We start from the raw sequence: 14,192 nt of genomic DNA, 5'->3' as shown, positions 1-14,192 counted from the left end.
ACCACCACCGCCACCACCACCACTACCTCCATCACCACCTCCACCACCGCCGCCGTCGCCCCAACCACCACCGCTTCTACTACTACTACTACTACTACTACTACTACTACTACCGGCGCACCACCACCATCGCCCTTGTCACCATTGCCCTCTTACGCCACCACCACCACCACCACCTTCTTCTACCCGGCACACTATCACCATCCTTACAACCACCATCCACAGCCCCCTAAAGCCTCCACCATCGGTGCAACCCAGCACCGGATCCTCTACCCTTCAACCACTATCCATTGCCACCAGAGCAGCACCGTTTCTCTCGTGTAGGTGGAATAACCCCTCGTCTATCCCTCGGCTACCGGTGCACCAGGTAGATACCGACGACGGCACTACTATTCATCCCCCTTCCCTTCTTCTTCTCCTACGCCCTCCACCTTTCCAACTCTACCCCATCCGATATATACACCGTCGTCTGCTGCTACTACTCCCTACTTTCTCCTGCCTTCTCCTCCCCTCCTCTCTCCCTCTCTTCCTCCCTCCCTCTCTCTCTCACTCTCTCCACTCTCACCGGCGCATCGAAAAGCTCGCGTGTGCCCGGCTACCTGCGTCTCTAGACCGCGTGCGACAACACACGAGCCCTGCGGACCGATTCTCGCGCGAGGCCACTTCCACGCGCGACACACAAGCGCGTTAAGCGTGCGTAATTACTCGTCGACGTCGTCGACGCTCGCGATACCGATAATCACGAGAAGTCGACAAGTGCACGGTTCTGTGTTAATGAACGGTTAGTTTCTCTCTCCGCGTCTCTGCTCTCCCAACCATTCACTACGACTGACTACGATTTCCTCCCCCTCACCGTCGCAATAACGAATTGTTAATTATCAGAGAGTTAAGTGAAAGTATCTCGTACCATTGGCTCGCGTGTCTTACAACGATAAATAATGGCTCCAAGGGAATAGACATAAATAGATTTTCGAGTATACGTGCGCGATGAATCATGCGTCGAGTTGGATAAGAGAAATCGAAGGCGGACAGTGATATCGATTGCAGAGGTTCGAATTAAAGAAACGAGCGTGAAGCGGTCTCTTGTGACCGGCAAAACACGAGACGAGCCGCGGGGACTTGATGAATCCCGCGCGATCAACTGCAAAGTTCAATTCCATCAGATCGATCGCGCGATTAATCGTCGTCGTTCGAGAATATTAAATTCCGCGCGGTGATAAAAATAACTGTTGCGTTACTGGCGAGGAGAAGAAGAAACGGAAACGGCAAGTGGAAGAACGAGTGGAAAAAGTGGCGTTGCGCGTGTCTATCGATTGACCGAAATATATAAACGCGGGATGAAAAAGCGCCGGTTATCGATTTCGCGCGTCTTCCATCGACGATGATGGTAAAAATCGAACCGAGGAGGAAAGAAACAACGTTCGTTTTCGTAATCCCTCGAAACGGAGTGGAATTCTTCGTTCATCCATCTCGAAAGCAACCCTCGAAACTTTCAAAAATTGATCACCGTGCTTGAACTGAAAGGAAATAACGATTCTTCGAGATTGAATTATCTCTTTTTTACGAATTAAAATAATTCCACTTCGCGTTTGAGAAAAGAATTCTTAGGTTAAGGTTCAACGCACGTCTCCAACGTGATAAGTGGAACAGTGGCGTGATATCTAACGTCGCTTTCCGCAACAACGGCTCGCGAGCACTGCCATATCGCAGGGTTCGATAAGTACACGCCGGCAATTTTTCTATCCTATTGTTGCGGGCTGATTTACGTTGGCCGTGTTCCACGAAAACGGCAGTGGTCGCCTGATTGAAAGGAGAGCAAACAAAGGAACGGAATAAATGCAAGTTTCGATCGAGTACGCTTCCGCTTCCTACTACCCCGCGCTCCCTTCGATATCGCCCACTTGCGTCAAATATACGGCCAGGCAATATTTTACATGCTCAGGCGTAATAATACTATCGCGCTTTCTTCTAGGGCGTTGCCAGAGAGAAGCTGGCCAACAATCATAAAAATTCAACCAACGAGAATCTCGTTCACCCTCTCACGTGACGGGGGATCGTTACACGTTCAAACTATCGTGCCTATACGCGTGATCCACCCTTATCCTAGCCTTACCAGATTCGAGAACGCTTTGTAAAAATCGTTTAGAGAAATCGTTTCGACGCAGATAACCTCGTCACAACACCGCGATACTAATTCACTTCACCTCGAGGTTTTCCGCCTCGAATATCCGTTTCCAGCTCGAGTTTTCGCGCGCCTCTTAATTTTCACCAGCTCGTATCGTATCGAAGAGTGATCACCTTCGTTCGTTCGAACGAACAGGCCGATAAATCGAATAAAAAGTAAAAATTGGGAGGGAGGCGAATTTCCCTGATGAAGAAGAAGAGGAAGAAGAAGAAGAAGAAGAAGAAGAAGATCGTTACAGGGATTGGATTACCGTTACGGGGAGGGCAATTTATCTCCCCGGAATATTAAGCAAAGATTACAAGTTTTAAAAGTTGTGTAGCCGGAAACTCTGGCGGAAGTTGCTCTGCCACGAGGAAGATACAAGTTTCCGCGACGCTTGCGCTTCCGGACAGGTAAAATGCCAACGAGGCGCCTCTCGGGTCCATCGATAATCGCGTCGAGGAGGATCCGAATGAGCGCAGCATATTTCCTCGAATCGGATGGGAATTTGATAAGGGAGGATTTCCGATCGAGCAAGGTTCTGGGACACCGACCGGTGCATACCGGTGGCTCATTTGTCCAAGAGAAAATCGTTAGCGTTATTGGAATTTTCAACGAGTTTTGGCGGACCTTTCTCTCTCTCTCTCTCTCTCTCTCTCTGTCTTTCTTTCTCTCAGGCAGTTCGATCTATCCTCGTGAAACTCATAACCGGGACATTCTCGTTCTTTAACCCCTTCCCCTCTTCCAACCTCTTTAGGGATCGGTTGTAACCCTACGCGGAAAGAAACTTTAATAACTTCCTCCCTTGAAATTCTTTTCTCGCCTTTAATGAATGTCCGACCGGAGGGAGGTCTCGCCAACTTACGAAGGAACGCTCGTTAGTATTCGATTTGTTCTCGAGGGCGAATCGCATAAATTCCAAGAAAATGTAGACCGAGGACGGTGGCGAGGGGATGGCTTTGAAGTAAGTGGATATCGCGGGAAACGGAGGGAAATAGAATGAAATATTTAATCATTAACGGCGCCAAGCCGTTTGATGTAGACATTCAAATTCATATCGCTACACCCGAGTTGAATAATTACCATCTATATTAGCTCGTCGCGTAGCTGACACTTTGAAGCCCGCGTTTCCTAACGTAATCCTCGAATTCTCTTTGCCATTAACTTCCGTCGAGATCCCCCTCCTCCTAATAGCGACTACGCCGAGCGACCACGTCGTTCAACGTCTCCAACATCGACCGATGTCTCTCTTTCTCTCTCCCTCCCATAATCGTACTTAATTAATCCTTTGCCACGACGATGATATTTCGAAAGAAAAAGTAAAAGAAAAAGTATTCGATGCGATATCGTTCGGATATTGAACGACGACAACAGTTAGAAATACCGATCCTCTAAACGACGCGATCGTAAAATTTAAAGGAAGAAGTAAAAAAGAAAAAAGAAGTACCATCGAAATTAATATATGATAAATTGATATCGAAAAAAAAATATTCCACAACCGTCCAAAATCGAGTCTCTTTCCTTCCTATCGAGATTCTAAACAAATCCTCCTTCCAAATTCTAAAATTCTTCTAAAAATCCCGATTAACGGATCGCGAAGGGAATGGATCGAAACAAACAAACTGGGGATCTAAACAAGCAAGATAATCGAGCCGGCCACTTTTCACGCGCCGCCAAATATCCCCGCCTCCGATCGACGTCGCTTACCTGTGTTTTACGCGTGTAAACGGGCTGTAATAAATTCCGCTTTGCGCATAGGGCGCGCGTTATATTGTAATTTCGCCGCAAATGCGGTGTCGGCTTTGAAAATCCGTCCGGGACGCCATCTCTCTCCCCTCTCCCTCCTTCTCTATCTCTCTCTCATCCACCGCTCTCATACGCGGCGGTGATACGAATAATCGGATTTTCCATGGTTTTCAGCCGTGTTCACGCGTACCGGAAGTGCGAATCGCGCGAAATGCATCCCAGTGATGACGTTATTGTTCGCCTGCACCGAGGATCGCGAGCGCCGAGACTGATTATAAAACGCGAGAGACGCGCGAGAGGGATTGAATGGAGGCGGTGGGGGCGGAGGGAAGGGGAGAAAGAAAATTTTCAAGCCCGATAGATAGATAACGAAACACGCGATAAACGCGTTTACGTTTCAATTCTAAACGGAGGGGGTAAACGGTTGGCCAGCGCGAGAAAACAAGAGGAAGAGGGGCGTGAAGCCCCGAAACGCGTGAAATTGCATTTCGCGCCAACAGAGGGAAACGGATAAAGGGGGAGGGTATTGTTTGGATGGATGTTGAACGGAACTGAAAATGGATAACGCGCAGGGACAACGCGTCTTTACGACTATCCCGCTTTACGTATATTTTGGAGGATCTCACGGATTTTGGAATTAGAGTTTTCCGAATTTTCTATATTTTTCGGAGATAAAATTGATTGCACTTGATGCGCCTGTTTCACATAACGCACAGGAAATAAGGAACGCGTCTTTGCGTATATTTTGGAGGATCTCACGGATTTTGGAATTAGAGTTTTCAGAATTTTCTATATTTTTCGGAGAAATTAAATAAAATTGATTGTACTTGATTGCGCCTGTTTATCATAACGCACAAACAAGGCGTGTTTGGAGGATCTCACGGATTTTGGAATTATAGTTTTCCGAATTTTCTATATTTTTCGGAGATAAAATTGATTGGAACGCGTATTTTTGCATATATTGAATGTACAGGTGAAATTAGAATTTTTTATATTTTTCGGAAAAATTAGATGCGCGATGGTTGAATTCTTCGAGAAATCGGCGAAGGGCGCGATCGATCGTAATTATTTTCGTTTTCGCGCGAAACAAATTGTTGATTGCACTTGACGCGCCTCCACAGCGGGACTCGTTTACGGCAATTCAGCCGAGTCTTTTTCCAATCAACGTGCATTTATCCCCGACGGGATACATTCACTCCCCTTGGCCCGCGTCCCGAGAAATTTCAGGGTCGCCTCGAAGAAAAGGAATTGCCCTCCCCCTCTTTGAATTCGTCTGTACTTTAATCGTTATCTTATTTCACAAGGAACAAAGGAGGCTTTTCAAGAAAGCCTTTTTTCACTTTCTTCCAAGCGTTCATCAGACGGATCTTTATCGACGTAATTAATTTAGATTAATAAAATAATTACTCGCCCCCTTAAAACGATTCAGAAGATTCAGAAGCTTGTAAAATAAAATTATTAGGAACAAGAGGGGAAAGCGTGAAAAGTTATCTCGAAGATGTAACGAACGAGACTCGAGATAAAAGAGATCGACAAACGTATGGCCAACATCATTTCCCAGACAGTTGTCTCGTTGCAACATTTCCACGTTCTCTACTCTACCGTTATTCTCCGTTGGCGTGAAAAAAAAAAAAAGAAAACGTAGGAGACGTTGCGTCGGAGAAAGCCTGAATTTATGACAGCCCGAAGGAACGCGACTTTACTTCGTAACTGGACAAAAACGAAACTTGTCTCTTCGTGAAATCTCCAATCCCCATAATAAGAATAAGTAACGGTCGCGGAGGACGCGGGATAAGGAAAAGGAATAACCGCGTGCATGGATTTACCTTCTGATCGTGCTTCCTTCTCCCTTCTCGGACAAAATAACGTGAAACGAGTACGCGCGATATCCGGATAAACGCGCAAGAATGGACGTAACGCGCGATTCGAACAAGATGGTGAAGAATACCGGGGAGGGAAATCCATAGATCAAGCTGTGAGGAGGAATCAATGGGAGGGGAGGGAGCGGTAAATAAAATATATCGACACGCAGCCATGTACCGAAAGCAAATTCCCCAGGAGCGTTTCTTGGCCGGCATATCGGGGATCCGCTTGACGTGAATTATTAAAGCTAGATCCACGAGAACCGTTGGTTCGAAAGGAAAATGCTGCGTCTTATCGTCGATATCGAAGATGCGTATATACGAAGAAAGACTTCAAGATCGATGATTATCTTTTTTTCTTTCCCCTCCATCCACGGACTATCGTCATTTCAAAACGTTTCTCTTTCCCTTTTCTCTTTCTGTCTCTTCCTCCTCTTTTATCCTCGTGATTTATCGCCCCTCTCGCCGCTCGAATACCTAATCCAGGCAATTAATATCGCGCTTCGTTTCGTTTCGTTTAATTAAAGGAAGAAGGTTATTTCGTATTCTCTATTCGACGAAAGGTGGATTTTTCTTCTTGCAGGGATAACCGCGAAACCAGACGTAACCAAGAGCCGCGTGTCCCGGATATATCCGCGTAGGGGACGAGCAAACGTGCAAGGATGTGTAAACGTCGGGTATACCCATGATTTACGACGCGCGCAACCAACGAAACGGTTACACCGGCTGATACACCGTGTCTTCTCCCCCGAAAATGAAAATGCTCGGATGACGCGTTCGTAAAATTGCCTCGGATGCATTTACTACGTGACGGGAATGAAGACGAGCCCGGGCGTGCCACCACAGAAAAACCGGTGGTGGGTATCTAGAGACTCCCCACCATTCCGCCATCAAGTAACTCGAGGCATCGCGTGGCTCTGCCGTGGTTTTTTGTTTCGAGAAATAAAGATATTGAAAAACGAATTCTTCGAACGGAAGGAAGGCGTTTGGAATGTTTAAGACGTTTTCTAAATTTAGAAAAGAATGGAATGGCGAATGGATTCTATAACAAATGGATGAATCGTCGATATTAGGGGGTGGACAGCAGCTGGTAGATCCGCCCCAAACGCGAATCCCATCGTGGTTAGTTTGGACGATCCGTAAGAGTGGCGTTTCGCCAAAGATTCGACCGAAAATACGTTTCTCGGGAATCGAAACGAGATTTGCCGCAAAGCCGAGCAATTGGAAGGGTCGACGAAAAGATATTTTTCTTTTTTTTGCGCTCCCAAGATTTTCGTTTCAAGGGGAAACGAGGATTCGACACGCACGAGTTTTTCAAATCGTGAATCTCGTAAAATCTTTCTACTCGAGACAAATATCGAGGAGATCTTTGAATTCTCGCGTCGCGAAAACGTACTTAGAATGCAAAATACGTTTGGGAGTGAAACTTTGTTGAAAGTTGTTTCTCGGGAATATTTCTCGAAAGTAGACGAGTTGCCAGTCAAACTCGCAAAAGTAGCGCAAAAATAAATCTTTTCAAAGATTTAACGTATTTTAACATTCTTATCAATCGACGGGATTAATAAAAACATGGAACGTCGATATTCTTCGATAAGCGAAAGAACAAGTACGGCGAGGGCGACTGCAGCGAAATTACCTTAGCCCAAACTAATATGTACTCTGGGCCACAAATTACACTGTACGCGATGCTTTCTCTATTCAGGAAGCCACGAAAGGCTGCGAGGCATCAAAGAAGAAAACGTGACAGGAGCAGAAAACTCCTGCCGGAAAGCTGCATTTTTAAATCCAATTAGCTCGCTAATGCCCTAATACAACAACTTCGACACAAAACGACAGGTTTGCTGAAGGTAGCAAATTTTTTCCCAGAGAGAAAAAGCAATCTTCTCGAACAACACCGGCTCTTAAGCAGCTTCGTCGTGTGTAATGGAGGAAGCATAATGTCTCCATCAACGATTTCCCATTTTGTTTGTAGCACTCTTTTCCACTCTCTCTTCTTTTTCTTTTTTTCTTTTCTTTTCTTTCCTTTTCCTCTTTCGTATCCTCGTAAAAAAAAAGAACGTGGAAGAAAACGCACGTTTTATTGAAAAATAAACATCTCTGTCAGACGACAACGAGTGGTTTTACAACTTCGAAAAGACCATCATCAACTGAATTAGGATCGTTCAGAGATGTAATTTTGTTTCAAGAGATGAATTTTATCTAATCGAAAGGAAAACTACAAACTGACTTCAAGGAACAATGAAAACTTGAACTCGTTTTCCTTGTTAAATTAGATTCGATTAAATTTTCGAAGTACATAAGAGAAGGAAAGAAGTTTCTTTGATTCGATAAAAGCAAATATTTCATTTATTAAAACTATTTCTTCCTTCTCGTGTCTCCAGACCGTCTACACGCGATTCTTTAAAAAAAGAAAAAAAAAAAAAGAAAAAATAATCCCGAACGCAAGCGATATGGAATTAAATGAAACAGAAGGGATTATTAACCTTCGTCCCACGATGGTCCCACTATTAATCTTAACTTCTTCTCTTCTCAACAACTTGAACGCAACAAAAACAGCATTTTTGCCGCATCACGAGCAAAGAAGGATAAATCACGACGGATATAAATCCGACGGCGATAAATAAATCAAAAAAAAAAGTTGAGCGAACAAATATCGAAGAATCGAACGAGCAAATCGAGGAAAAATCGAACAAACGACTCCACGACACGAATACTCTCTCTCTCTCTCTCTCTCTCTCTTTCTCTCTGTAATCGAAACAAATTGCTATCTAGATTGTTAAAGCTACTCCTATTTCCGGAATAATTAACAATTTACGGTTTCTAATAGAAAACGCGCGCTTCGAAATCAAAGAACTTTCCCTCTCCCTCTCTCTCCCTCTCTTTCTCTCTTTCTCTCCTGGGTCGGTTCAAAGCCCAAGGCGAAAGGGTATCAGAGGCTGAAACGTTCCGGACATACTTCATCCACCTGAGAGGAAGCGAAACGGAGCTGGCAACTTTCCTGCGCCCCCATTAATTGACATAATTAAGCAATTAGGCGAGAGGCGTCCTGATACCTTACTCGCAATAAGTTACCTTAAGTACGTATAATTTGGGAGATATGCAACGCTCCTAAGTTGCCATAGATTCAGGGTAATTGCGAAGTGGCGAGCGGTGCGAGAGGAGTAATCGGTCGGTGAAACGTGGAAATTTTCCCTTGAATGGCGAAAACCTACGTGCAAAACGAGAATATTTTTCTCTTTCGGACAAGATAAACGATAGAACGAAAACCAAACTTCTCTCTCTCTCTCTACACGAAATTTGTTAAGAAATCGAGGAATTCGAACGGATCGGTAAATTCGAGGATATCGATACATTTCCAGGGAAACGAGTTTTCTCAATTTTTCCAAACTATAGCTGCGTGTGAAATAAATACTTTATTATTTACGTCGAATGCGAGAAAAGAGGTGAGAGAAGAATTATTCCTCCTTTTTCCATTTCGCGAGGAAACGGCGTAAATAATCGATTAATCGGATTATAATGGACGTGAGCAACGATAGAAAAAGGAGTGTCGATTGCGAATAGAAGCGTTTATCCGGCTATCACATCGATTCTGCGTATTTACTTGGACAATACGCCGCTGTATACCCCGCGCGTCCTGTGTTTTTTCATACACAACGACTCGATACACGATTCATCATTCGGAGATCAAACAGCCCTCGATGTTAATAAAAATATTTTTCCCTGCAAGAGCGGTTATAAAAGCCAGGCCAATCCCTCCTCCGTGAATCAAGATTCGATATCTCTCCCTTTCTCTCTCTCTCTCGGCTCGCTTAATCCCCTTTATGGGTCCCTTCCAAGAAGCAGGACCGTGCTTCATCGACTCCATTATGAAACATCTCGATATAAAGAGAATGCCAACCTGTTCGCAACAGGTTGCGAGGCTGAGCATGAACCGATCTCAACTTTATTTACGGAAAAGCTCCAAGAAAAAGAAAAATATTCTCCAGATTCGAAAGTCGGGTGTTCGACGGGTGACAATGGACGTTAAGCAACCTGTAATGTAAAATTCTCATTGAAATTCTCCATTCTCATTTCAAAAATTCGAAAAGAATGGCGTTCTACGACGTAAGAAACGCGGAGTGCGTTATTGGCGCGGTTTATCCCCAAAGGGTGTTACGCGCAACAACCATTCTGTCGTGGTGCACGCTGTTCGGCTTTGAAAGTGGTTGTTCCCTTCATTCCTGGGGGGAGGGGGGTACAAGTTGGCCTCGCACACGATCCTATCACCGTGGCCGAGGTGGGCGTGCATCCCGAAAGCTGAACGCAGGAATGCGACGCGGAGGGTTTCGATCCAACCTCGAGAATGCGTCCACAACCTCGACGTTGCATTATCGGCCGTTAACGCGTTTCTACAATTATTATTAATATATGCTCCGTAATACGTGTATTTGGAACGAGGCAGCGCGTGTATAACGCGAAATACGTTTATGCAAATGATACGCTTATATATCGCGAGCGGCGAATCTCGTAGCGTGGAATTTCGGTAAATACGATGATGCAAATATTATCCAATTTCGCTTCACCTTTTGCGAATTTTTAACGTTTGCCGGAGGGAATATGAAACGCGAATCCGAAACACGACGTTGGAAAGAAGTTTCTTTCGAGGAGACGTGCAAAGTTCCTTCGATATTTCAATTCGAAGTCGAATTCTTTTCATCTTCTATTCTCGATATTCTCTATATTTTTTATATGGAGGTCGAAATTACATGGAGGCTCGAAAAATTTATTTAATATTTCTCCTTCGCGATTCGTCGCGAAAATCTTTTAACCCTCCGATAGTTTAATCAACGACAAGAATTTAATTCCGCGGGGAGTTTTGGCAACAATGCCGAAGAGGATCAAGTATTCGATCGAGCTTACGCCATGCTTAAAGACAATGCGCGGAATTCTCCTCAAAGAAAGTTCCTGAACGTTGACTGAACGTAACCGTCGCACGGAACAAAAGAGGGGAACGATGCCTTATCTCGAGACGTTTTCCACTTTTTCCCTTCTATTGCTTCTTCCCTACGGTTATTCGCCAGAAGTCGCGCGAGCGGTGGCGACGAATACGAAATCCGGTTGAAAAGGAATCAATGCGACGAGGTAGAATACGTTGGCAGCCGGATGCATCCATCCGCATCCTCCTTTTTCGAGAAATAAACCGAAACCGATATCGAGTAGCTCGAACGACCGAGACTGAAGTCGTATTTCAAGCTGAAACCATCCTGTCTTCCAACTCCAAAATGCATATTCAATAAACCTTAAAGAGATTTCTACTCCAGTTAATTTAACGCGAAGAAACATTTATGTAAACGAGGGAGGCGAACTGGCGAAGTCATTCGTCAACTTATTTTTCCACTTTTCGTATCGAACCATTCCTTCTCTCCGTGCTTCGTTCCGAGCAAATCGCGTTTATTTTATCCTCGAATACTTCTGTGATGAATTAATAACGTAAAAATGCATCCATATTTTCAAGCTCGTTCATAATTTCACAAATTCATATCGATCTTGATGTTATCCTCGTAGAGCGATGTTTCATCTTCGAGGAAGAAAATACGCACGATTAACGTTTCGACGTAATGCGGGAAAGTTAGAAGTGTGTTCTCCGCACAACGAGAGAAACAAAATGGAAGAAGGCACGAAACGTGCATCGAGGTGTAACATCGGAAGGAGAAGAGCAAGGAGGATGGAACGAAGTAACGAAGGTGAAACGCGAGAGCGTTAGCATGTCCCGGATGTTTCGTGCTGGTAATTAAAGGCTGTGAGGGAACAGCAACGCTTCAACCAGGGTGCACATTTACAAGGGTGGTTTGATAACCGTTATGAAAAATCTCCACTCGTGGAGAGCGGCCGAAATAGCAACCACCTTTCGATATAAGCCGAGGTTGCCGTGTCGGCCCACTTCGGCATCGGTTCAATCTCCAGGAGGCACGTGCACGCCAGCCAAGACGAAAAACCAGACATCGACATTCCCATCCCCTCTGGAAAACCGCTTTTTAAATCGATAAAAGAAGGGGTGCTAGCTTTTTATTTTTCCATTTACTGCCAAGCGATAAACTTTTGACACACGATGTTAACTTCCACTTGTGCATCCAAGTTTTTCCCTTCCCTGAACTTCTATTGGGAGATAGATTCTTCCGTTTCGAAGTGAATATCGAATCGAGTTCTTTCTATAAATTCCATAATTGCCAAGGAGAATGAAGAAGAATTTTTGCTATAGAAGCGGAATGTGGAATTTCTTCGTCCGAAAAAGCGAAAAATTTACAAGTTTTCTAATATTCTTAATTAACAGCGCATTTATCGATATCGCCCGAGGAAGAAATTCTAAAATTCCATCGCCATCGATGCACAACGCAAGGGAAGGCGCGTATTAATAAGAATTCTCGAAACGCATTACCGCAAGGGATGGCCACCAACTGTTTGATAGGGCTCGGTACGCGAACCCTTTCTTCCCTATTTCACGCAGAGTGGGCGCCCTGTTGAAAACAATGGACGAAAGAATCGTCTGGCTATAATGCACGAGCGTAGTAGTAGCAGACGGGACTGACAAGTACCGGCACGCTAATATAGAAGGAACAATGCGACATCGGCGGGAGAGAGAGAGAGAGAGAGAAAGAGAGAGTTTTCCAGGGCTCTTGAAACAATTAACGGCACCGCCGTTAATCTCCGCGCTCGACCCTCCATCGCGTCAATCCGCGCCAGATTCGCGGCGATTTAAAAAGTTTCCGAATAAATCGAATCCCACCCTTCAAACGGTTATCTGAGGTAATTTCCAACGCCTCTTCGATTGAACGGCTCTAATTATCGTCGAAAAATATTAATGGTGTCGATGATAACGGAGGATAAATATTATTCGTTTTCCTCTTCGGATATCGAGAGTGAAAAAGAATTTGAACTGATTCTTTTTTGAATGGAAATTGAATTGAAATTAGAAGAAAAATAATTGTGGTGTATATTAACGTAGAAATTAATTAGTTAAAAAAATGACGCGAGAGACTTGCAATTTCTAAGAAATACGAAGAACTCTATCGAGAAGACGATAACCAAGACTATTGAGAAAAGTAGAATCGTTTGAAAAAAAATTTGTTCGCGAAATTTTTAGATACAATTACAATTGTATTTGAGTTTTTTTTTCTATCACCTCTTCGTTGAATCATCCTGTATGTACAGGGAAAAAGACAAATTGACGACGATTTCATAAGAACTCCGCTGACTCCGTGGAAAAATCTTGCGCACGCAGATCCATTCAATCAGACGAATAAGAAACGATTCGAAAGAACGGTCTGGAGCAAGATACTTGGTATAATAAGTAGCTGTCCAATCGAACAGATGGTTCAATTTATTACAGGCTTTGGCCGAGCAATCAAGGCCGATAATTAAACTTCTGAAATTCGTCGGAGAACTGAAAAGTGCTTGGCAAGCAGTAGTCGCTGCTATCAATTACGATGACAAAAACTTATTAAAGTCGTTGGTTATCGATACGTATATCCGATCCATCGCGATGAAGATAGATTCTCGCTCTTCATCATTGAATTCCATCTTCCATCCTGGTTTTTGAATTCCATCTTCCATCGTTTTTGATATTGTTATTTTATATCTTAAAAAATTATCTTTATCGCCTAACTCGATGAACGAATTAAGACAAACTTGATCTCACGGCGATAAATAATCGACGAGCACATAAGAGAATGATAATACGAAATGAAACGGGATTGAAGCGATATGGATTAAATGGAGACGCGAAAATAAAAATTTCTGTGAATTAAAAAGCGTTGAAACGGATAAAAATGAGCTTACCTTTGCCGTGCACTTGCTGTCTATTCGTGTCCGCGCGAAGCGCTTCCGCCGTGTGCACCAGCTCGTCCAACTGCGGCTTTTTCTGCCCCAGCTCTCGTAGGACATCCTGTACAAACCAAACAAGAATTAATTTAGTTATTAAAACGTCATCACAGTTTACAATTTTTTTAAAAGAGACTAAACGTTGCGCGCCTCGATTGAAAACGAGAAATGATGATGGCTCTCTTTCGATCACCTATACGTGTATTTTTCTTTTTTTTTTTTTTTTTAAATACGCAGTAAATCAAAATTTATATCCATATCTATAAAAGCTTCTACCGATCAAAAACCAACTTCGTTAATATTCGAACACTTGGAAAATTTTTGTTGGATCAAACCGCAATGACTGGTTTCGCTGTTTATTTCGTTAAAAAAAATATCTGATTTTTATTCTATTTATATTTTCCTTTTTTTTTTCTTTTCATCTTTTTAATTGAAACCGAACACAAATACGTAGCATGCGATAAATCAAAATTGATAAAAGGTACCAATCGATCAACAATCATTCGTTCGGTAAATAACCATAAACTATCGAAAACTTTGATTGGAATCAAATTGCAATGATC

The 14,192-nt window shown here is 43.6% G+C and overlaps 1 protein-coding gene across 10 annotated transcripts in view; it reads right to left on the bottom strand.

Annotated features, from left to right (window-relative positions):
- Positions 1-14,192, bottom strand: part of LOC102681371 (dystrophin, isoforms A/C/F/G/H-like) — a 428,634-nt gene that overhangs the window by 318,620 nt on the left and 95,822 nt on the right. For all 10 annotated transcript variants that reach the window (XR_004150464.1, XR_004150465.1, XR_421758.2 and 7 more), the window contains one exon: positions 13,588-13,693. Coding sequence is in view for 1 of the 10 variants with exons in the window: in XM_031510344.1 (XP_031366204.1) it covers positions 13,588-13,693 (106 nt within the window). In the remaining 9 variants the exon portion in view is untranslated. The remainder of the gene's footprint in view (positions 1-13,587; positions 13,694-14,192) is intronic.

Source organism: Apis dorsata, unplaced genomic scaffold (assembly GCF_000469605.1).
Source record: "Apis dorsata unplaced genomic scaffold, Apis dorsata 1.3 scaffold_222, whole genome shotgun sequence".
NCBI classification, from domain to species: domain Eukaryota; kingdom Metazoa; phylum Arthropoda; class Insecta; order Hymenoptera; family Apidae; genus Apis; species Apis dorsata.
The sequence above is the reverse complement of the archived record's forward strand: the minus strand, read 5'-3'. Positions and strand labels throughout refer to the sequence as shown.